General features: G+C 53.9%; 1 protein-coding gene across 2 annotated transcripts; it reads left to right on the top strand.

Annotated features, from left to right (window-relative positions):
• The first annotated feature begins 265 nt into the window (after positions 1-265).
• BCL6 (BCL6 transcription repressor) lies at positions 266-19238 on the top strand. Of its 2 annotated transcripts, none has more exons than XM_014607117.3 (10): positions 266-359; positions 9265-9303; positions 10205-10372; positions 11331-11552; positions 11700-12677; positions 13491-13672; positions 14639-14806; positions 15585-15715; positions 16455-16592; positions 17912-19238. In XM_014607117.3, the coding sequence occupies exons 3-10, from the start codon at positions 10212-10214 to the stop codon at positions 18053-18055; spliced, it is 2124 nt and encodes a 707-aa protein (XP_014462603.1). In that variant the 5' UTR covers positions 266-359; positions 9265-9303; positions 10205-10211; the 3' UTR covers positions 18056-19238. The 2 variants fall into 2 exon arrangements, with proteins under 2 accessions (XP_014462603.1, XP_019354598.1); XM_019499053.2 differs by having other exon boundaries at positions 14636-14806.
• The last annotated feature ends 1838 nt before the right edge of the window (positions 19239-21076 follow it).

Genomic DNA, 21076 nt, shown 5'->3' with positions numbered 1-21076 from the left:
TAGCGCGCCGACGTCACAGAAGGCAGGCGCCACGTGACGCCCGGGCACGGACCCGTCCATTGCGGCCGGGGGGGTGGCGGCGCCCCCGGGCCGGGGCAGCGCCGCGGGGAGACCCCCGGCGGGGCGCAGCCGCGGGCAGCAGGCGGGGGGCGGCGTCGGGCGCTGGGCCGCAGCCGGCGGGGGCGCTCCGGGGGCCCGGGGCCGGGGTGCGCGGGGGCCGGGAGGCTTGTCCCCCCCCGCGCCGGGCGCAGTGGAAGAGTCGGCAGCTCAAATTCCGAGAATTGAGCCGTGTTGATTCTTAGAACTGGGGTTCTTAGAAGTGGTGATGCAAGGAGTTTCTAGGAAAGCCCGGAGACCAGGTGATTGCCTTGCCGCTTCTATTGCCGCTGCCGCTGCTCCCGATTTTACCCTTTAATTCTTGCTTTTGCTCCGAGGGTGCCAATGGCCTTGGCTCCGAGACGCCGCTCCCCTCCCCGACTCTATATATATCGCTCCCCCTCTCCCGGGGCAGGTGCTCCCGGCTCCCCGTGCCTCCTCCCGCTTCCCAGGCAGGGGCGCGATGGAGCCGCCGCGTCCCCACGGGCTGGAGCGGCTCTGGGGCAGGGCAGGGCAGGGCAGGGGGGGCTTTTGGGCCACGGCTTTTGCTCCCGTCGCTGCCGGCTGCGCTGTCCTCCAGGACTGGGGGGTTCTGTACGGGGAGCTGGTGGCATGGCTTTTGCACCCCGGGGGGCTTTGAGCGGGGAGCTTTTTGGACCCGTGTCTGGCTCCTTTTCGATTATTATTGTTTGGCACGGCGCTTGCACTATCCCTGCCTGCTGCGCTGTCTTCCTCCGGGGGGTTTAGGGCGCATCTTTTTGGACCCATGTCTGGCTCCTCTCTTTTATTTGGCATGGCTTTTGCACCCGTCTCCGCCTGCTGCCCTGTCCTCCTCCGGGGGGTTTTAGCGGGGATCTTTTTGGACCCGCTTCTACCTGCTGGGTTGTCCTCCTCCTGGGGGATGTTTTTTAGGGGGGGCTTTTGGACCTATTTTTGGTTCCCCCTCTTTTATTTTTCTTTTTTGGGGGGGGTTGGCGTGGCTTTTGCACCCATCTCTGCTTGCTGCGCTGTCCTTCTCCTGGGGCTTGATGGGGGGGATCTTTTTGGAGCCATTTCTGGCTGCTGCGCTGTCCTTCTCCTGGGGTTTTATGGGGGGGATCTTTGGGCATGGCTCTTGTGCCCATTTCTGGTTCCTTTTAATTTAGGGTTTTGGGGGGGTTTTTGGCATGGCTTTTGCACCGCTGTCTTGTGCCTCCTGCTGCCCTTGCTCCTCTCCTCTGTGTCCCTCCCTTCCCGGAGCTGCCTGCCCCTTGGCTCAGCTGTGCGCTTCCCAGGGCTGGCGCTGCTCCGCCGCCCCCCGCTTAGACGAAGTGACAACGGGCAGGAACCGAGATTTGCCAGCGGCGACGTTTCCCCCGAGCCCACCCGAGAGCTTTGCAGCGGGTCCCGGCGGCAGGGGTGGAGGGCGGCTGGCGGGGGTGTTTGTGTGCGTGTCAAAGATGATTCTTTTTCTCCCCGTTGCCCTTGCCTTTTGGAAACGTCTGTGCCCTGCTGGGGCTGGGGAGAGGGGGGGGAAGGCAGGGGCTTTGCACCTGCCTGGATGTCAGGGAATGGGGCTGGAGCCCGGTGTTTGGGGTGTCGAGGCGTGCGGTAGCGTCCTTCATCTGCGTGACTCGGGCTCGTCTCCCAATGGCTGGATTGTGTCTGTGTTGGGTTTTTTCTTTCTTTTTTTTTTTTTTTCTTTAAAAAAAAAAAAAAATCATCTCTGAGATTTGCTGCGGAGCTGACACCCGCACACAGGCGCACGCCCGGCAGCGTTCGCGTGCTGCGGCCGGGGCAGAGCGAGTGCTCCGGGGCTGAGTTCTGCACCGATGCAAACATTCCCGGGGTTGGGGGGTTGTTTCTTTTTTTTCCCCCTCCTTTCTGTGCAAGTCGGGGGCTGCAAAATTGGCCAGTGGAGCCTTGCAACCTGTAGCTGTCTGGTCCTGCCCGGGCGAGGTGGGGGGGATAGGGATGGGTGCATGGAGGGGGGAATTGGGGATGGGTCCATGGGGCATAGATCCACACAGAGGGGGGCAATTAGGGATGGGTGCATGGAGGGGGTGGGGGGGGAATTGGGGATGGGTACACATGGCTTTTTATTTGGGGAGTGGGAGGGATTCGAAAGTCTTGTCTGGACTTTGGGGGGCAGGTAGGGGTTGTTTGTCCTGCCTGCGAGTTAGGGGCTGTTGGGCAAACTGGATCTGGCTGGGGATGCACAAATCCAGCCACTTTGGTGCGGGAGGGGGGTCACTGAGGCACACAGAGCAGCTTGGAAAATGGGGGGGGGGGGGGAAGGAGCTAATTGGGGCTCACCTGGGATGGGGGTCCCCAGCTCCATGGCAGTGAATTGCAAAGTGTGGGGGGGGCGCCCGAAAAGGAAACAATCAGTGCAATGAGTTCACGGGGCCTCTGCAGATGGGATGCAGGCAGTGCCCAGCACCCCCCCCCCCCAATGTCCCCTGCTCTCAGGCCCAGGGACAGCCCCCCGGGTTATGCCTGGTGTATGCACTGTTTACTACCGCCGAGCCCTTGGCAGAGAGACAGGCCTCGTAAATCTGCAGCTCAAGTGAAGTTCAGCTTGGCCCCTTTCCACACGCTATTCCTGGAGGTAGCCGCGCGGCTCCGGAGCAAAGAGAGCCGCGAGCGCGTTTGTTTTCCCCGGGGGGGGGACCAGTGCTGCTGTGCCAAGCCCAGCCCGTGTTAGCGGGGAGGCACTGGGGCGAGCGTGGGGTCCCTGCCCCGCGTGTCTGGAACGGGTGTCGTGGGGTGGGAGCGGGGTACGCTGCCTGAGCCTAGCTCAAGTCCATGGTGGGAGACGGGCTGGGGAGGGCAGCAAGCTGTGATTGTGTGCGCGTGTGATTTGTGTGTGCATGTCTGGGGGGGGGGTGATTTGTGTGTATTTTATTCATTTATTTTTTTTAATTGAAGAGTTCCAGTTTGCTGTGTCAATGCCAGCTGGGACTTGATGTCAACCCCCACTCTTCTCTTCCCCCCCCCCCCAGTCCCAAAATGAGGGGGGGCACCCTGTTGTGAAAAGTGAGCGTTGTGTTGCTGTGTGGGGCAGCAGTGCCACCTGCTGGCTGCCCGGGGGAGTTGCTGGGGGGGGGCGGTTGTTTTGGAGCCGTTTTGGGTTTTTGGTTTGTTTTTTTTTGTGTGTGTTTTTTGTGCAGTCACAATATTTCGAAACATGCTGAAATAACCTTGACGGGCTGAGAAGTGGGGCAGGGAACTCCGCGGCAAGTGAGATCTTGTAAAGAGCGGTGGCTTCTCCCTCCTCCCATCCTTCGAAGTCTGGCTTGGGAAGGGAGGTGTGAGCTGGGGTTAGAAAAGGAGCCGAGCTCCGTGTGAGCGCGCGCGCACACGGCAGATCCGAGCCAGAAAGCGTGGGCCGAGGCAGGGGAGGGGGCTAGGTCTCATCAAGGGTTGTCTGGATGGATTTGGGGACCCGTGCCCATGGACCATCTACTTGCCCATGGATAATGGACTGGAGCAAAACTCCCCTGGACTTTGAGCAGAAACTCTAATCTGAGTCCAGGAGTCCTTGGTGTCATCGTCCCGTCCCCCCCCCCCCCCCCCCCCCATTCTCCTCTCAAGGACCAAAGCTTTGTAATAATTATTCCCAATATTGCATTAAAGGCCTAAAGGATCAGGACTTGGGGAGCAAACCTGGGCTGCGTTCTAGCAGCCTGGAGGGGGCTTCTTTTAACAGCTCAAATTGCTCAGGGAATCTATTTAAGACCAATCCACCCTACAGGGGTGGGGGGGAAAAAAAGGGAGGGGGGCTGGTTATATAGGTGTGTTGTGTGTTTTCCAGTTTTAAATGCTAGGATTGCTGGCTTCAAATAGCACTGCACAGTAAGACTACAGCTCTTGCCTCACACAAGAACCCCCCCCCCCCCCCCCCGACCTAAAATATTCAGAGGCCGCCTAATAATGATTTTTCAGAAGAGCGGATTGCTGCTTTGTTCCAGGAAGAAAAGATCTTGTCTCTAAGCGAGCGTTTGTTGTTTGTTTTTTTTTGGATTTTTTTTTTTTTATTGTTGACTGGCAAAACAGATCAAAGCTCTCTTGGGAGAATTTCACTTCCAATCCCTCCCCCCTGGTGGGGTCAGGCTGAGTCAATAAGCAGCTATTGCCCAAATAGTTATTAGGAAGCAAAAAAGGGAAAAAAGCCAAAAAATCACGATGCCTCTAAAAGCTCCTGGCCGGAGCGTCCTGGCTGTCCAGCTGGGGAAGAGAGACCGAAAGCCTCCCGTCTGCTGAGCCTGAAAGAAGGCGAGCAGAAACGCCAGGCTGTGGAAAACAAGGATGGGAAGTCGCGTCAAGAAAAATAATCATCATCCTATTGCTCAGGAGCGTTTTAAGAGCGCCCGAGTGAGATGTTTGCCAGCCTCCTCTGTGGTGGGTTATTTTCCAAGGGGAAAAATTAGACTCTAACAACAAAGCTAAACGGTGCCACCTAACGGCTTGTGTCGAGATCCCTTTGGCTGACGGGCGATCGCTGTTCTTACAAGCTTGGGAAAGCAACCACGCTGCAGCGGACATAAGCCAGGCCAAAAGTCGGATGGGAGAGGAACTTGGAGAGCTTGGGGATTGAACTGAATGGCTTCAACAAGGAAACACACAGTCCTTTTTTAATGAGGAGATCTGTGTTAAGAGCTAAACTGGTCTCTGTGGGGGCAGATGACAGAAGGAGCAATGGGCTCAAGCTGCAGCAAGGGAAGTTGAGGTTGGATATTAGGAAAAGCTCTCTCGCTAGGAGGGTGATGGAGCATCAGAACAGGTTACTCAGAGAAATTGGGGACTCTCTACCTTTAGGAGGTGTTGAAGACCCAGGTACACAGCCCTGGCTGGGATAATGGAGTTGGGGCTGGTCCTGCTTTGAGCAGGGGGTTGGGCTGGATGTGACCATCCCTTCCAGCCCTCATTTCCATGATTTCTATGATTTTTCCCCCCCCCCTCATCCCACCTTAAATCTTTCCTACAGGTGAGGTTAGACTATGAATTTCCACCCAGTGTAGGAAGCATCTTTATAAGCATCCTTCTGCAATAGATGTGGGGGGGAAGAAATACTTCAAGCACTGTGGCAGAAACCTAAAAATAGTCTTTAAAGAATATCTCTGGAAAATGCTGACAATGCGACCTGTTTCCCCAACACCAACACAACTACAGGTGGCTGCATTTTGGGGGGCTTTGTTTTTTATTAAACACCCCATTTCAAATACTTTCTTGATTTCTTGTGACGAGCTCTGGACGAACACCAGGGCTGCTTGCAAGATCCCAGTTTGCTTGTCACTGTTGTGGCAGTCTGTTTACTTTTTTTGTTGCATTTCTCCCATCCGAGACAAAGAGGCATTGAAGTCTGCTTCAATTCCTGTCCTGTTTGGGGCTAAAAGCTGCCCGGGGAGTGTTTGCTGCTTCCATTTAAAAAGGAGAGTTGTTGTTGTTATTATTTTATTTTTACGTTTTGTAAAATCTAAATTTGGAGCCGCTTCTGCCTGCCTCTCCTGGACCTGTCATGCTCTTTTATGGCTCGGCATGGGAGCTCTGGGAACAAGAACCTCTTGTGTGAAGAGCTCCTGTATTTTTTTTGTTCTAGACTTAGCTTTTAAAGGGTTCTTCTGGCTTTAGAAATGCAGCCAAAAAAGTGTAATTTAATCCTTGTGTTTACAGCAGAGAGGGCTGGACCTGGGAGGGTTTGCAGCTGGGTTGGTTGGAGGAACATCCAGAAGTCGGTCAACTTCTTGGGACTGCACCCTTGAAGCTGCAAATCTAGCCACTCTTTAGCCCCCTTTTCTCATGCCCCACTATCTTCTCCATTTCCAGTCCCAGCAGCAAGTCAAAAGCCTGGGGCATTGCTGGGGGGAGGTGGCTGTATTTTGGACTTCAGACCTCAAGCCCCTTCTGAGAAGGGTGTGAGACCAGAGGGAAGAGAGGGTGGCCCGATGCTTTCTCCAGCCCTGGTTGCATGGTCTCCTTCCCCTCTAACAACAGGCACTGCATGCCACAAATGCCTGGAAGTTACTTCCCACCGCCACGGGGCAGATCAGTGGGAACAGAGGGGGAAACATTCCCAAATGCAGCACCAGACAGCTCAGTGCGTAGGAGAACTTCAAACGGCATCTCGGTGCAGCTGAACCCCGTGTAGTGGTGGCCACGGGGTACCAGGGCAGGCGTGGTCACTGCAGCCTGGAGCACGGCCACAGCCCAGCCCGCTACAATGGGGATGCTGGTGCAAATGCCCCCAGCACCCCTCCGGGCTCTGCAGGCCTCACAAGGCTTTAAACATGAATACCTACACCTGTCTCCCCTGCAAGAGAGTTGGACTCATCGCTTTCCAAGGACACGCACTGGCTTTGCACCCAGATCTGGCCTGGGCGCAGACACCAAGTGTGGTGTGTACGTAGTGTGTGTTGTATATACCTCAGTGTATGCATACGTGTGTGTGTGTATACACACATTAACACGTATATTATTATTTATATATGATCACACACATACGTGTGTATATGTGTGTAGGTGACTTTCCTCCTCTCCAGCTTCCCCCCCCTGGCTGCAGCCCCTTCCCCAGGGTGGGGGGCCTGGCTGGCCCTAGGAGCTGATCCCAGGTGCGGAGGGGGGCAGTGCCCCTTCCAAAGAAAAGGGGGGGAACCCCCGGCTCTTTTGCACGGTTGGAGATGCAAGCTCAGCTCCTCGCCGGGTTTTTTTTGTTTTTTTTTACGGGGGGGAGTGGGGGAGGAGAAAAGCCTCTGAAACAACAGCAAAAGCAAGTTCCCTTTGCTTCCCGGCTGGGGCCGGTGCAGGCGCCCGGCGCGGCTCCGGCACGTCTGTTTGCTCGGCCCCCGCGGGCGCAAACAGAGCGCTTGGAGCAGCCGCAGGTATCGATCCGGCCGCGCTGCGGGGCGCAGCACCCCCTAGCGGCCCCACCACCTCCCCCCGGCCCCCCTACAATGGGAAGCATCTCCCCATTGCAGCCCGGCGGTCTGCTTTCTTTTTTCCCCCTCCTTTCTTTCCGTTTCTGATGCCGGGGGGGTGCCCGCGGTGCCCCCCGCCGTGCTGGGGCAGGAGCAGGCTTTGCAGGCTCTCGCTTCCCCAGGGGGGGCAGGGAGCCCCCGGGCTTCCAGGAAGAGCCCTTCCCGGGGTAGCGGCCGGGAGCCGGCCCCGTTCCGTGAACCGCGGCTGGGCTGCAGCGCCGGGCTTCCCGGAACGCGCCGTATCCGCCCCCCGCGCCAACGGGATGCTCCGCCGCGCTCCCCGCCGGGCTGCACGGGCCGCTGCTCCGCGCAGGTACGGTGGGCACAGCGGGGCTGCGGAGGGGGGTTCTTCCCCCACCCACCCCCTGATCCTCATCCTGATCCTGGAGCGGGGGAGGTTTGCAAAGGGTCCCTCCCTCCCTTGGCTGGGGAGAGGCTGGATCTCGCATCCCCTCCACCCGGCCAGGGGGGCGATGGGTCAGTTCTTCCTAGGTGCTGAGGACCGGGGCTGGGGCAGACATCCTCCCGCAGTCCCCAGATGGTTGAACTCTCTGCTGCTGCTGGAGCTGAGCGGGCAGCACCTTTGGCATCTGCCTTGGGTAGTAAGGGGTGGTGATTGAAGGGCAGTAGGATATGCAAAGGGGTCGCAGAGGGCAGCTTCCTTTGGCGGCATGTGGGCATGCCCCACCCCAGCCCTGTCTGGGAGTTGTTTCCTGCAGGAGTTTCTCTCGTGGTGTCGAAAGACTCCCAAGTTACTCCCCCATCCCGCTCCACACCCAGGCCCGGCAGGGATCCTGCTCGGTGAGACAGGTGTGCCAGCCCTGGCCTTGGTGGGACTGGGTGCTGTCAGTGTAGCTGCCCCCCTTTTTGTGCATCCCCAACCCATTGCTCCGGGGCTGGAAACTCTGCAGCGGGGCCCAGGGCTGACAAAATCCTGCCAATCATTTGGCTTCAGTGTGAGCTCGGAGAGTGGCTGGCACGGGGCGCTGCGCAGAAAGGTCAGAGTCTGCAGTGCTTGGGAAATGAGTCACTTTTTTTCAAGCGGCGCTGCTTTGCAGGTTGGCACCATGTGCGCGTGGGCACGGGGATTTCAGGGGCGGCCGTCCTGGCAGCATCCTCAACTCTCCCTGTGAGCTGGGGGACGATAAAAGAAGGATGATTTTCTTTTTTCTTTTTTTTTTTTTTTTTCAAGTGTGCAAGCCAGCTTGGCTAAGCTGGGAGGACTTGTTTCAGTAGGAACCAGGATCAGCCTCCTGTCCTTCGGGTGCTCAGTCCCTTTGGGTTGCTCTCAGCCCCAGCAGCGTGATCTGACTCAGATGGATCACTTGAAAAACTTATTTTAAAGCATTCAAGACAAAGAAATGGAGAGCTCAATTTTTAAAATGAGTTTGGTTTTCTGCCTGCATGACTGGTACTGGGAAGTGAATGCAGAACTCTGCTCCTCTGCTGGTTTGAAGCCTTCTTGCTTTTAACCTAAATGCATTAATCATTGATGCAAATTAGGGGGACAGAAAAATGTCCTTTTTTTTGGCATTCAAAATCCTCTCTGGCCCTTGCTGCTTCCATCCATTGGGGCCAGGGATGAGTTCCGGGTTGGGTTTTCACTGACTCACCGCGTGCCTTTGTTCCATTACTTAATCTCTCAGTGCCTCAGTTTCCCAAACTCCGGCGTGGGAGTGCCACTTCTGAGCATGTAATTGGTGTTTGTAAAGTGCTTCGAGAATGGCGGGGACTCAAGGAGAGGATGCTCTAGGCCTTTTCAGGTTGCTGAGCCGAGGAGAAGCTGCATTGGGGGTGCAGTTTAGTAGCCCCAGAACTGGGACGGGATTAGGAGGATGGGGTACATGGCGAGACTCATCTTGGATGTGAGGCATGACCAAGTTCTTGCTTGACTTGACTTCTCCTCGGCCTTCCCCACTGCTCGTAAGATCCTGAGTCATGGAAATGAAAGGCACCGTGGCACACAGCCAGGGCTTGGGATGGAGGGTGTGGAAGACTCTGACTGGATTCCCAAAGCCCTCTGGTTGTGATACCAGTGTGCTCTCCAGGAAGAATGGGAGCCTTACTGGAAAGTGGAGGGTGTGTTATCTCCCACGCTGGTCCTGCGTCAAAACAGCAAGGCTTATCTTCATCCCCCACCCCGTCCCCCCACCACAGCCAGTTTACAATCGCAAACTAATCCGGTGTTTGTTTTCTTGTGTTTTATTCATAGGTTTGAAAGAAGCTTTTGGACTGTGAATTAAGGCACTGGGTATGTGAATTTAATTGCATGGCTTTCTAAATGGGTGAATGCAATGCTTCATTAGCCCCACCCCGCATCTGTGTTCCCATGTGCGGCTGCACCTCCAAAATAGCGTGTGTTATGTCCTACTGCCAGGTGCGGGGGGGAGGTGTAGCTTGCTTTTCATTGAAAAATTTGGCATTTAAGATGCAAATTCCCATGCAGAATTTCAGGCCAAGGGAAGCTCAGGCTGTCCCAGGGATGGATGGGGAATGCCTGGAAAAGAGTGGACCAAAGGAAGCATGTTTGGAAGGTGTCAAACCAAAGCGTGGAGAGCGAAAAGGAGAATAACTGGTCCTTAGGACAGCCGGTGCCATCCTCCACTAGAGGAGCTGGACCTCAAATCTGGCCGGGGTCAAGTGCATTAGGCACGGGGGAGCCAGGCTTCTGTCTGGATCCTGGCACCAGTCCACTGGGGAACGATGGACCAGTCTGCTTCCAAGTGGCACCCAAAAATCAGCAGCTCGGTTCAGTGCTCAGCTCAAGGCATGGCAGGGATGGTCAAGAAGAGCTTTTATTTTCCAATTTGGGCTATGCAGTCTCCAGCGGGGATATGCAGAGCAGCGCTTATACTGTTTGGGCCGGGGCAGGTGTGTGTGGAGAGGTCACGGCGGCAGGGTGGGAAGAAGGTACTGCTGGCTAGCTGCTGGTAAGGTCTCATTGCATTCATCCCCAAGCTAGGGAGAGAGATGGAGCAGAGCAAGCCAGTGAATGGGGTGGGTGGAAGCCTTCAGGTGGTCGTAGCCAAAGGTCTGCTGCTGTCTGCATCAACTCTTGCTGTTCAGTAAGAGAGCGGCAGGTCTTAGTCCTGCTTGCAATGCCTTCCCAGAGGCCTCCCGGCTTCAACTTTTTCCCCTCTTGTCTCGTGCAGGCTCAAGATGGCCTCTCCGGCAGACAGCTGCATCCAGTTCACCCGCCACGCGAGCGACGTCCTCCTCAACCTCAACCGGCTTCGGAGCCGGGATATCCTGACCGATGTTGTCATCGTCGTCAACCGGGAACAGTTCAGAGCCCACAAGACGGTCCTCATGGCCTGCAGGTGAGCCAGAGGCCAGCGATGGGCAGCGTTCCCACATACATGTGCTGCTCCCCATCCAAAATCACGGGGTTCAGAGCTGCGTGGTCACGTCCGGCAGCTCCGTAGGGACTGGAGTTGCGGTTGGGAGCCAGCGTGCTGCTGTCCGAATAGGTCTGAGATGCTGCATTGCCCGACATCATTAAACAGATGGGACGGGCTTGTTCCTGGGTCCACGGGTGGTTGTCTGCCCGTCTCTAGCATCCCTCAGGCCTGGTAGTACATCCCCTGCAATCAAGCTTTACTTCCCAGTCAGTTTTAAACATGTGGTATTAATATCCCATTGATTTTTTTTCCCCCTCCCTTGCCTGGTTTCTCATTCTGTTTACTGGGTATCTATTCATTATCTTCCCTTGTAAATAAAACATGACCCACTTCTATTGTTCTCATATGATCAGGCAGAGGAAATGAAAGGATTTGGGTTTGAAAGCAGCATAAAACATCTACAAGGTTTTGTTTTGGAGTGGGGTTTTTTTTCCTAAATAGTTTATCACGGTGTCTTCCACAAGACTCCAGAGATATGCAAGTGATGGAGGGAGAGAAGGGGCAAAACACCAACAAATGGGGCTATGATAGGTGAAGGGGATGGAGTGAACAAGTAGCCAAAAAAAATGGAAGGCTGCTACCTACTCAGTTATGTGATGATTTTTTTTTTGTGGACCAGCAAAGGAGCTCAGGGCAGGAGGAAGAAGTGGACAAGAAAGAAGTTTCGTTGGGCCCATTTATGAAGGGGGTGGGCTTGTATGTACCAAGATAGGAGCCCTCAGCCTCTCCCAGAGCAGGACGTCCATCCACTTGGGAGCCCCCCTGCTAATTTCCAGAGCCCCTACACTGTGCCATACTCCAGTCAAACCCCCCTCTTCTTCCACCATCTCCCAACGTTTCACTCTCCTTCTCCTCCCGCTCCTTCTCCTCTTTGCAGCGGCCTCTTCTACAGCATCTTCACCGACCAGCTAAAGTGCAACCTGAGCGTCATCAATCTGGATCCAGAGATCAACCCCGAGGGGTTCTGCATCCTGTTGGACTTCATGTACACTTCCCGCCTCAACCTGAGAGAGAGTAATATCCTCGCCGTTATGGCCACAGCCCTTTACCTGCAGATGGAGCACGTGGTTGATACCTGCCGGAAGTTTGTCAAGTCTAGGTGAGAGGCGCGGGCCCCATTCAAGACTGGGGTGTGTTGTGTTTTTTGGGGGGGGGGGAGTGAAAGAATGGACGGCGCGTCAGCCAACGTCGTTTAAATGCTAGGGATGATAGTAACCCTTCCCTGTGGTCTCGCTTGTTTGTACAGTGAAGCGGAGATGGCCATGAAGACGCCACGGGAAGATTTCTTGGCCGGCCGGATGCTGAGCCATACAGAGATGATGGGATACAGGGCCCGGGAAGTCTCTGAGAGCAACATGCCTCTCCGGAATGGATCTCTATGCGACAGCAGAGCATTCGCCCCCGGCTTGTACAGTGGCCTGTCTGGGTCCTCCCTTTCCTACACGGGATACAGCCCTATCCCCCTGAACGGCTTCCTCCTTGACGATGACCTGCGGGAGGTGAGGATGCCGCTGTCGGACCTGTCGAGAGCCAACCCCTTCCCAAAGGAAAGGGTGCTGCCATGCGATACCTCCCGGACCATCCCTACCGAGTACACACGGGCCGTCACAGACGTCTCCGCCAACATGTGCCATACCACAGTTTATTCCCCAAAGGATGTAGCTGCTGAGGAGCCTAGGAGCGACATGCACTACAGCGTTGCTGCTGGCCCCAAACCCATTGCGCCGTCAGTCCGAAATAACCCCTACTTCACCTGCGACAAGGTGGGCAAAGAGGAAGAAAGGACGTCTTCGGAAGATGAGATCAGCCAGCACTTTGAGCCCACCAACACGCCCATGAACCGCAAGGGGCTCATCAGCCCGCAGAGCCCCCAGAAGTCGGACTGCCAACCCAACTCGCCCACTGAGTCCAGCAGCAGCAAGAACGCCCGCATTGGGCAGGGCTCCGGCTTGCTGGCCACCAAGAGCCCCACTGACCCCAAAGCTTGCAATTGGAAGAAGTACAAGTTCATCGTCCTCAACTCCCTCAACCAGAGCACCAAGCAAGAGGGGGCCGAGCAGAACGACATGGGGACCCTCTCGCCTCGCTCCTACATGCCTCTCTCGAACTGCCAGCAGTCGATAGAGCCTGAGACTCTGGACGTCCAGTCCCCGACCAAGATGAGCGTGAGCGGGGAGGACTCCACCATCCCACAAGCCAGCAGGCTCAACAACATTGTTAACAGGTGAGGACAAAACCTTGCAGCTTTGCTGGTTTCTATTAGTGCGTGGGAGAGCTACGCTTCCTCAGTCAGTAGGGTCAGATCCTCAAAGAGCTCATTGGCAAACCCAGTGGAGCTGTTTAAGGCAACACCAATGGAGGATTTAGTCAGTAATGTACATTTAGGTTGTGGACTTTCCACCCTTGGAGGTTTTGAAGGTCTGGCTAGACAAAGCTTTAGCTGGGATGATGTAATCGGGGCTGGTCCTGCTTGGAGCAGGGGTTTGGACTAGATGTGACCTCCCAAGGTCCCTTCAACCCTCATTGTCTTTGATTCTGATTTCCCTAATGTAGCAACACCAGGGTGGTCTGATGGCTAACTCAGGTGGTCGGCTTGGCCGCTGTGAATCCCCTGTTTAACCTGCGGCAGATTAGGGTGTGACGTCTTGTGCTTGCATCAGTGTAGTTTTGCTAAGAGGTTAGGTAATGGGTTTGCACAGAATGGTTTGCACAGAGCTGATCCTGCCTCGGGCAGGGGTTAGACCAAGTATGACCTCTCTGGAGGTCCCTCCCAGCCCCACTTCACTCTGATTCTGTGTAGCCCTGGGCAAATCATCTCAAACGTAGTCCTCAGCTGCCCACTGCACCAGGGTATTTATAGAAGGCTTTGCGATCCCCAGGTGGTGAGTCCCCATAGGGTAAAGCATTGCTGCTCAATGCACAGCAGAGCAGCAGTCCTTGCTTGTATTCACCTTGCACCTGGGCTGGCGATGGCAGCTGCCGCCCTGGTCTTGCACGTTCTGTCCTCACGGGTTACATTGCTCTTCTTCTTCCCCAGGACGCTGGATGGGTCCTCTCCAAGCAGTGAAGGCCAGTCCCCGCTGTACATGCACTCGTCCAAATGCAGCTCCTGCGGCTCCCAGTCCCCCCAGCATTCTGAGATGTGCCTTCACACCCCCGGCTCAACCTTCGGCGAGGAGATGGGGGAAACCCAGTCCGAATACTCAGACTCGAGTTGCGGTAAGGCCACAACCCAGGTCTTCCTCCCTTGCCGTGCCAGCTAGTGGAGGCAAGCCAGAAAAACGGTGGGGCCATGGCACAGCCCTGTAGCACCCTTCCTCCAAGTGGGTCTGGTCCCCTTTGAGAACCCAGGAGCATGGTTGCTTCTGTGTCCAGATCTGCAAGGGCCTGAACCTCAAACTTTCTGAACCTTTGGATATGATCATTGGGAGTGTGTTTGCTTACCCATCCACCCACAAAGATTAGGCACGGTGTGAGATAAGATCATTACCCCTAGCTCGCCCAGCAGTTCAGGACAGGAAGTGAAGAAAGCCGCACCCAGCTGGGATCATGGGGAGGGGAGCAGACCCGGTTGCCCAAGCTGGAAACATGTTTCCTCGTGCAGCAATCCTACTCGCAGCCTCTGCGCTGGGAAGGGGTCTGCTTTTGCATGCAGGGTGATGAGGAGCTAGTGAAGCTGGCAACATTTGACAAGCCCCCTGGTGTAAATCTGGAGATTTGGGGGGTTTATCTGCTGCTCAGAGTCGAGTTGCTCCAGGCGAGGAGAAATTCTGATTTTAGATGCAGGAAAAGCACTCTTGAGTAGGGAAGCTCTTGTCTTCTGCTTCCTGTTTCTGAAGAGGCTACTTCTCCTCTCTGTTGTTGGGCCCACGGGTGGTTTTGTGTGTAGGAGTTGACTGAGGCAATCGGGACATCTTAGTCACAATGCCAGCTGCATCACAGCGTTGTCTTGGGTTGGGAAACTGGTGTGCCTCAATCATGCTCGACTTTTTGGGCCACCTTGCCTTGATCTTAGACTTCTTATCTCTGGCAAGGGCATCATGAAGGTGCTGCTGATTTTTGCCGAGTCCCAGACAGGATCCAGCTAAATTGGCTTCCTGCCCTCCCCTGCTCCCTGAGCCCACGGCACATCCCGGGCATGACTACTCACTTGCTGATCTTCTACATTTTCCTCTTTCCCAGCAGAAAACGGCGCCTTCTTCTGCAACGAGTGTGACTGCAGGTTTTCGGAAGAGGCTTCTCTCAAGAGACACTCCCTGCAGGTGCACAGCGACAAGCCGTATAAGTGCGACCGGTGCCAGGCCTCCTTCCGCTACAAAGGGAATCTCGCCAGCCACAAAACCGTTCACACAGGTATGGCCCATTGTCCCCATCCAGTCTTTGGGAGTGCATTGAAGTGGGGCCTCGAATGCCCGAGCATTACAGAAGGGTGGTTTTGGGGCACAGATCCATATAGTGTATGCATTGCTGGGGGGGCACCTGGCTTGTGCCTGGGTGCAAGGGCATCTCTGATGGGGGAAAAGCAAAGTTGGCCTCACACCTTGGGGTCAACACAGAGGGCAGCAATGCAACTTTTTAAAATTGCACTAAATGGAGTGCAATTTAAAAAAGACAAAAAACACAAATCTTGTGTTTGCAGTTGAGGAATCCAGGTCCTGCCCATCCTGGGGAAATCTTACTGGTAATGGGAGAATAGCTGGGAAGCAAAGGGAATTGAGGGTTAGTCTCCACTCAGAAATCTTGGGGGGTGGGAGGATGTTACCTGGTTCTTATTAACACTTAAACAACCAATTCACATTTTGGAGAAAGGAAGTTCGGGGTAAAGATTAGGCCTGAATGGCACAGGCTTTAACTGTACATGGGCATCAGCAGACACTTAGGCACGTGCTGTCACGTGTGTGGGATCAGGCCACGGGGACTCTGTATCCAACAGGGAAGGAGATACACATGGGAGAGCTCTTGCATTGCAGATGCCTGCATGGCCTGGGCCTGCCTCAAGCTGTGCTTGAAGGGCCTTTGGGGGAGTGGAAGCCAGGTGGAGCGCAGGGCCTCGCTCCCCTGCGCTGCGTGGACACAGTGGCCCTGGGTACCGGGGACTAAACAGACCTCTTTCTTTCTGTGTGGACAACAGGGGAGAAACCGTATCGGTGCAATATCTGTGGCGCACAGTTCAACCGGCCAGCCAACTTGAAAACCCACACGCGCATCCATTCAGGGGAGAAGCCCTACAAGTGCGAGACCTGCGGAGCCAGATTTGTCCAGGTCAGGACTGGCGCTAACTCCCCAGAGCAGTGGTCTGGGGATAGGGTGCGGGTTTCTTCTTGTCAGGGCCTGGGCTTCTTTGATGCATGGCCTGGGGACACGAGGAAAAGACTTGGAGAAAGTGTCTGGGCTGCCTCTGGGTGGAGGATGCTCCTTGCTATAGCAGAGAAAAACACGGGACTGCAGACTTTGCTCTCAGCAGTTAGCTTAGCTAAGACGCAGCCTTTAATCTGACGCTGGCTTTTGCCTCTTGCATTTCTGCATGAGCTGCAGGGGCTCAGGTTAGGTTTATGTTACAAACATCAGAAGCTGATGCTTAGGGGGCTGCGATATCTAGGACCCCAGGAAACTCCCTGCTGGGTACCACTGGGAAAGGGTCTGCCAGGCTGGGCTGAGATGCTGGCTCTTCACACTCCAGCTGGGACGTCTGAGGAGTTGTAAGAGCAACTGGATAGTCCCTTCAGACCAAAGCTTCATGGCATGACTATGATTGGCACAAGGTCCACCTAGTCCAGGAGCAATTCTCATGGTGCTGCGGGGGGCATCCACTCCTGGGTGATCCAGGCTTGTGCAGTCCAGACCCCTGGGGCAGTGGGAGGGAGGGATGCATCTTCCTGCCCCCTGCCCTTGGCCACCAGCTCATGCTTTGAAGTTGGGGGGGTGTTAGACACAGCTTGCAGGACAGCCTCAATGCCCCTGCAGCAGGTACCCGTCCGTGACGCTGTGTCCTCTGTGACAGGTTGCTCATCTCCGCGCGCACGTGCTCATCCACACGGGCGAGAAACCATACCCCTGCGAAATCTGCGGCACGCGCTTCCGGCACCTACAGACCCTCAAGAGCCACCTTCGAATCCACACGGGAGAGAAACCATACCATGTAAGTGACCCTCGGGGACTGAGCTGAAGCCCCTTAGGAGGCAGAAGGCTGATGGCCTCAAGACTGACCCCCAGCTCTGGGTGCCCCTGGACAGCCTTGGGCATCCTCAGAAAACCTTTCCCCAAGGTTGCTTTTCCTCTCCCTGTGCAAAGCCAGCTGCTGAGGTAGCATTTAACCCAGACCAGCTGCATGTGGAAGTGCGTGGTGTGCTGACCAGTGTTCCCGGCTCAGAGCACGCCTTGGCTGTATTTTTTGTTTCATTCCCCTTCCTTACCTAGAGAAGGTCACTGTTCCTTGAGGAGCCTGCAGGTTCCCAAGGGATCTTTCCCCTTTTGCTATATGCAGACTAAAGTGCTGGTGAGGAGAGAGAACCAGGGTGCAATGCACCTGGGTGGATCTAGACCTCGCTGGCTTCTCTAACCCTGTAGTCTGTGGTGTCCCACTGGGCAGAGCTTGTCCCGGTGGGCTGCTTTTACCCCTGACCCAGCTAGATCAAAATCCGGAGCAATGCAGCTTAACCTTGAACTGAATAAAGATGGGTACTCATCTGGAGCCAGCCAGGAAAGGCTGCCACCAGAACCCAGAGTAGCTGGGACATGGGGAAGCATCCAGCCTTACCAGTACCACCCCCCCAGACTGCTCTCCAGCCCATGGAGAGTGTGAGAAAACCCCCACCCAGCTGTAGGGAGGTTACACAATCCCTCTGGCTGGTGGGTCGAGTTCAGATAGACATGGACATCCTCCCAGAAATAGGGACTGTTTAGAGATTTAAAGAAGACAAGTGTTCAACACATCCCAGTTTGCTCCTGGCTAGCTGTTTGGTCTTGAACAAGCTGCTTGACTGCTCCGAGTTTCCCTCTCTGTGACCGGGTGGGGGGCTATAGACCGGGGGGCTGCTCCCAGCTGCTTAGTCGTGTGAGCTTGAAATGCGCTGGAGGGAAGGTGCTACAGACCGGCTTGCAAAAGTCCCATTGGGACTTGAACCAGCCAGCTGCGAGGCTGTGGCAGAGCCGTCGGCTTCTCCGTGACATTATCTTGACATGAAAGGAGGACTCGTGGGTTCCTGGAACTCATGAGACCGAGGCTCAACTTCAAGCTCTGCCACAGACCCCCTGGGATGACCAGTGGCAAGTCCCTTAGCCCCTCTGCACCCCCGTTGTCCCATCTGTAGAAGAGACGTCATGCTCTCAGGGTGCAAGAACTACCCGGAGGTAGCTTTCAACCACGGGGCCCAGGGAGCCGTAAGGGCGGCTCGAACACAAAACCTCCTATGCAAGTGCCCTCCGTCTCACCCGCTTTTGTTTCCCTCTCCTCCACAGTGTGAGAAGTGTAACCTGCATTTCCGCCACAAAAGCCAGCTGCGGCTCCATCTCCGGCAGAAACACGGCGCCATCACCAACACCAAGGTGCAGTATCGCGTCTCCACGACAGAGGTGCCGCCAGAGCTGCCCAAGGCGTGCTGAAAGCGGACGGGTGGCATCGACGATGTCCAAAGGCTACTTGTAACACTTTACAATGTTCATCACGTGATGGAGTGCCTCTAAGCCCATCGTGCAGATAGGTGAAAAACAAATATTCACACACACACACACACACACACACAAAAGACAAAAATACACGGGTTTTATTTTTCCCAGTTATGTGAAAGTAAAATAATAATAATAATAATAAAATTATTCAGATCTTCTTTGTGTATAAGAGAGGAAAAATAACAATAGTCCTTTTACATGTCTGTGCAGTGGAGTGTTGATAATCTCTGGAGTTTGACCTTCACAGCCTTCACAGCCTGAAGATGAGGAATGTAATTTTTTTTTGGGGGGGTGGGGAGGGAACAATTTTGGTTTCTTTTTTTGTATGCAAAACGTGTGCGTTTTTCTTTTAAAAGAGAGATGAATTGTGTATGCTATGAAAGACAGGGCTTTAATGTTTTTAACCAAAGGTGAAGGAATCTATGACAGAGTTGTAAATATATAGATATATATATATAAAATAAATATATATATATATATATATAAAATAAATATATATAGACCTTTAAAAAAACAAAAAAGATATATTAAAAATATATATAAAATGCATTAAAGGCTCAGTTGGTATCTGCAGGCAGATGCCAGCCTGAGAATCTTTATTGTGATAGAGCACTTAACGAGATATTTTAAAGTATTGCATCTTACAAGTAAGAAAATATTTTGTCTAAATGCATCCGTGTATTTGTATTTTTTTGCAAGTGAAGGTTTACAATTTCCAAAAAAAAAAAAAAAAGGTGTGTATTAAACCGACAAAGCTGCAGAAGGAATTTAAAATAATAAGAAGAAAGTGTAATTTTTTTTTTTTGTTCTAGTTTTCAGTCTGTATATATGTAAAATGTGGTTCGCACGGTGCCTTTCTTTTCAATGGAAGTTTTCAATGTATGGACTACATGAGCCCCGTGTCCTTTTCAAGGTACAGCTTAGACGTTTGCAGAAAGGAGTCTGGATGGAACTCTTCATTGGGGAATGTTTTTTGGGGGGGTGTTGTCTTATTTTACGTGCTTGTGTTTTAAACAATCTCGGGCGGACAGGGTTTGGGCTGTGTCTAAACTGCATTAATGCGTTCTGTAAAATATAGCTGTACAAATACAAGAATAAAATGAAGAAAAGTAAAGTACATGCGAGTGAGGAGGATTTTCTTGGGGTTGGGTTTGGGGTTTCTTTGAGTCTGCCCAGAAACATCTCGGTCTTGCATGCTCACCCTTGAAAGGCACCACGCAGGGGCTGATCCCAAGTGGTGGAGGCTTGTAGAAAGGCTTCACGGGTCTGTCTGCAATCATTGACGGAGGCATGTTAGGATGGACCTGATCCAGAATAAGCAGCCTGCGTAGGCTCTGAGCCATGAGGGCTCAGCACCGCTGAAATGCCTGCTGTCTTACAGAGGGGTCCATCCTGGAAAACAATATCTTCCATCCTCATACCCAGCGCCGCATGTCTGGATTACTGAGGGTCTCCAGATTGGCATGGCCTCTTATCGGGGCTTCCTGGGCAATAAGAGGTCTGTGTCCCCGATGGCTTGACTATGAATTCCCTCTCCATTTGTGACCCTCTCCTAACCTTGTGCCAACCCCGTTGGTAGACACATTGGGTTGGGAAAGTACTTTGGGAGCTGGAAAGAGGAGCCAATTCATTGTGCGGTACCAGTCTGAAAAGGGTGGAGAGCATCTGAGGTGGTAAATGAAACAGCGACTTGGTCCCACGTGTGTTTGTTTGCTACCCCTTTCTGTTGGGCTGTCCCACAGGCAACTGCTGGAGATGGAGAGGGCACACGCGTTGGTTAACAAAGGGCAGGCAATGCATTTTAACCCCTGAAAAGACACATTAAGCTTCAGCTGGAAGCCATAGCACTCAGGGATCCTGCCAGCTTTTCCATCACATAGACCCCCTGGCAGCCCATTGCATCAGGGTGGGTGAGACCCACCTGTTTCCCTAGCCCATTGCAATCCCAGGATGGACACGTGTCACCCTGCCAGGATGGACACGTTTCCCACCCCGAGCCGAAATGACCAGCTACTTGTTTTAATTAGATGTTCTTTCATCCGAGTCGGGAGCAAGGCTGAGTGACTCTGCCCTGCCCTTCTCCAGGAGAAACCGAAAGCTTTCTGAAATAGCGGTAAAAGGAACAAGCTGCACGTGGCTGGGGGACTTTGGTGCGGAGGGACAGGAGTACCCCCCCGGCATTTTCTGAAATAAGCAGGTCTGTTACAGGCTAGCAGGGCCCTTTGCTTTCTGATCTCTAGTGCAGGGTCATCCCCCACCCCATGCTCCGGCCTGCGCGGGTGGATCTGCTCCCTGGCAGCGCCGCATTTGAAACCTCTCTAAGAAACGCCAGGTCGATACTATCCTGGTAGTTGAGTCTATTGCACTGCTTGGCTGCTAGCCCGAGGTGGGAAAGTCCAGCCTGTCTGGGCCCTAGTGTGACATGATGAAAGATGCCATTGTCCTCTGCTGATAAAGCAGGGTGAGGTGGGGGAGCTGTTTTTCTGTATTCAGGGTAAAGTTTTCTAGCCTGGGAACCTACATGAGAGGTGCTGAGTACTTGCCTATTCTACTGCAGCCAGTGGGTCCTGTGCAGTATTGAATAGCAAGCTATTTTCCTTAGGTGCCTTCTGTGACACCCAGTATTGAGACTTTGGGCTGTTTAATTTAAGTTTAAAAAAAAACAACCCAAAAAACAAATGCAACTTGGTTGCTAAAAGTACTATAAACCTGCCCAGAGTGGGCATCATGCTGTGGCAGGGAACTTGGAAACCTGGGGAAACAATAATATCATCTCATGCATTTAATCCAAGGACCGTTACATGCACATTCAAGAAGGAAGGGTGACAGCCGCCATCAGGGGCCTGTGTCTGGCCCCTGGGAAGCAAGGTCTGAGATGAAGCCAGGGATAGACGTTTGTAAATGTGCTACAGGCAGAGAATAAAGTATTTCAATAGGATGCCGAGCTTCCAGAGA

This window comes from Alligator mississippiensis, chromosome 7 (assembly GCF_030867095.1).
Source record: "Alligator mississippiensis isolate rAllMis1 chromosome 7, rAllMis1, whole genome shotgun sequence".
NCBI classification, from domain to species: domain Eukaryota; kingdom Metazoa; phylum Chordata; order Crocodylia; family Alligatoridae; genus Alligator; species Alligator mississippiensis.
The sequence above is the reverse complement of the archived record's forward strand: the minus strand, read 5'-3'. Positions and strand labels throughout refer to the sequence as shown.

Coding starts and splice junctions, on each gene's coding strand:
- BCL6 (XM_019499053.2), top strand. CDS start 10,212: ATGGCCTCTCCGGCAGACAGCTGCATCCAGTTCACCCGCCACGCGAGC. Junction 11,553..11,699: donor CGGAAGTTTGTCAAGTCTAG/GTGAGAGGCGCG, acceptor TTGTTTGTACAG/TGAAGCGGAGATGGCCATGA. Junction 16,593..17,911: donor CGGGAGAGAAACCATACCAT/GTAAGTGACCCT, acceptor TCTCCTCCACAG/TGTGAGAAGTGTAACCTGCA.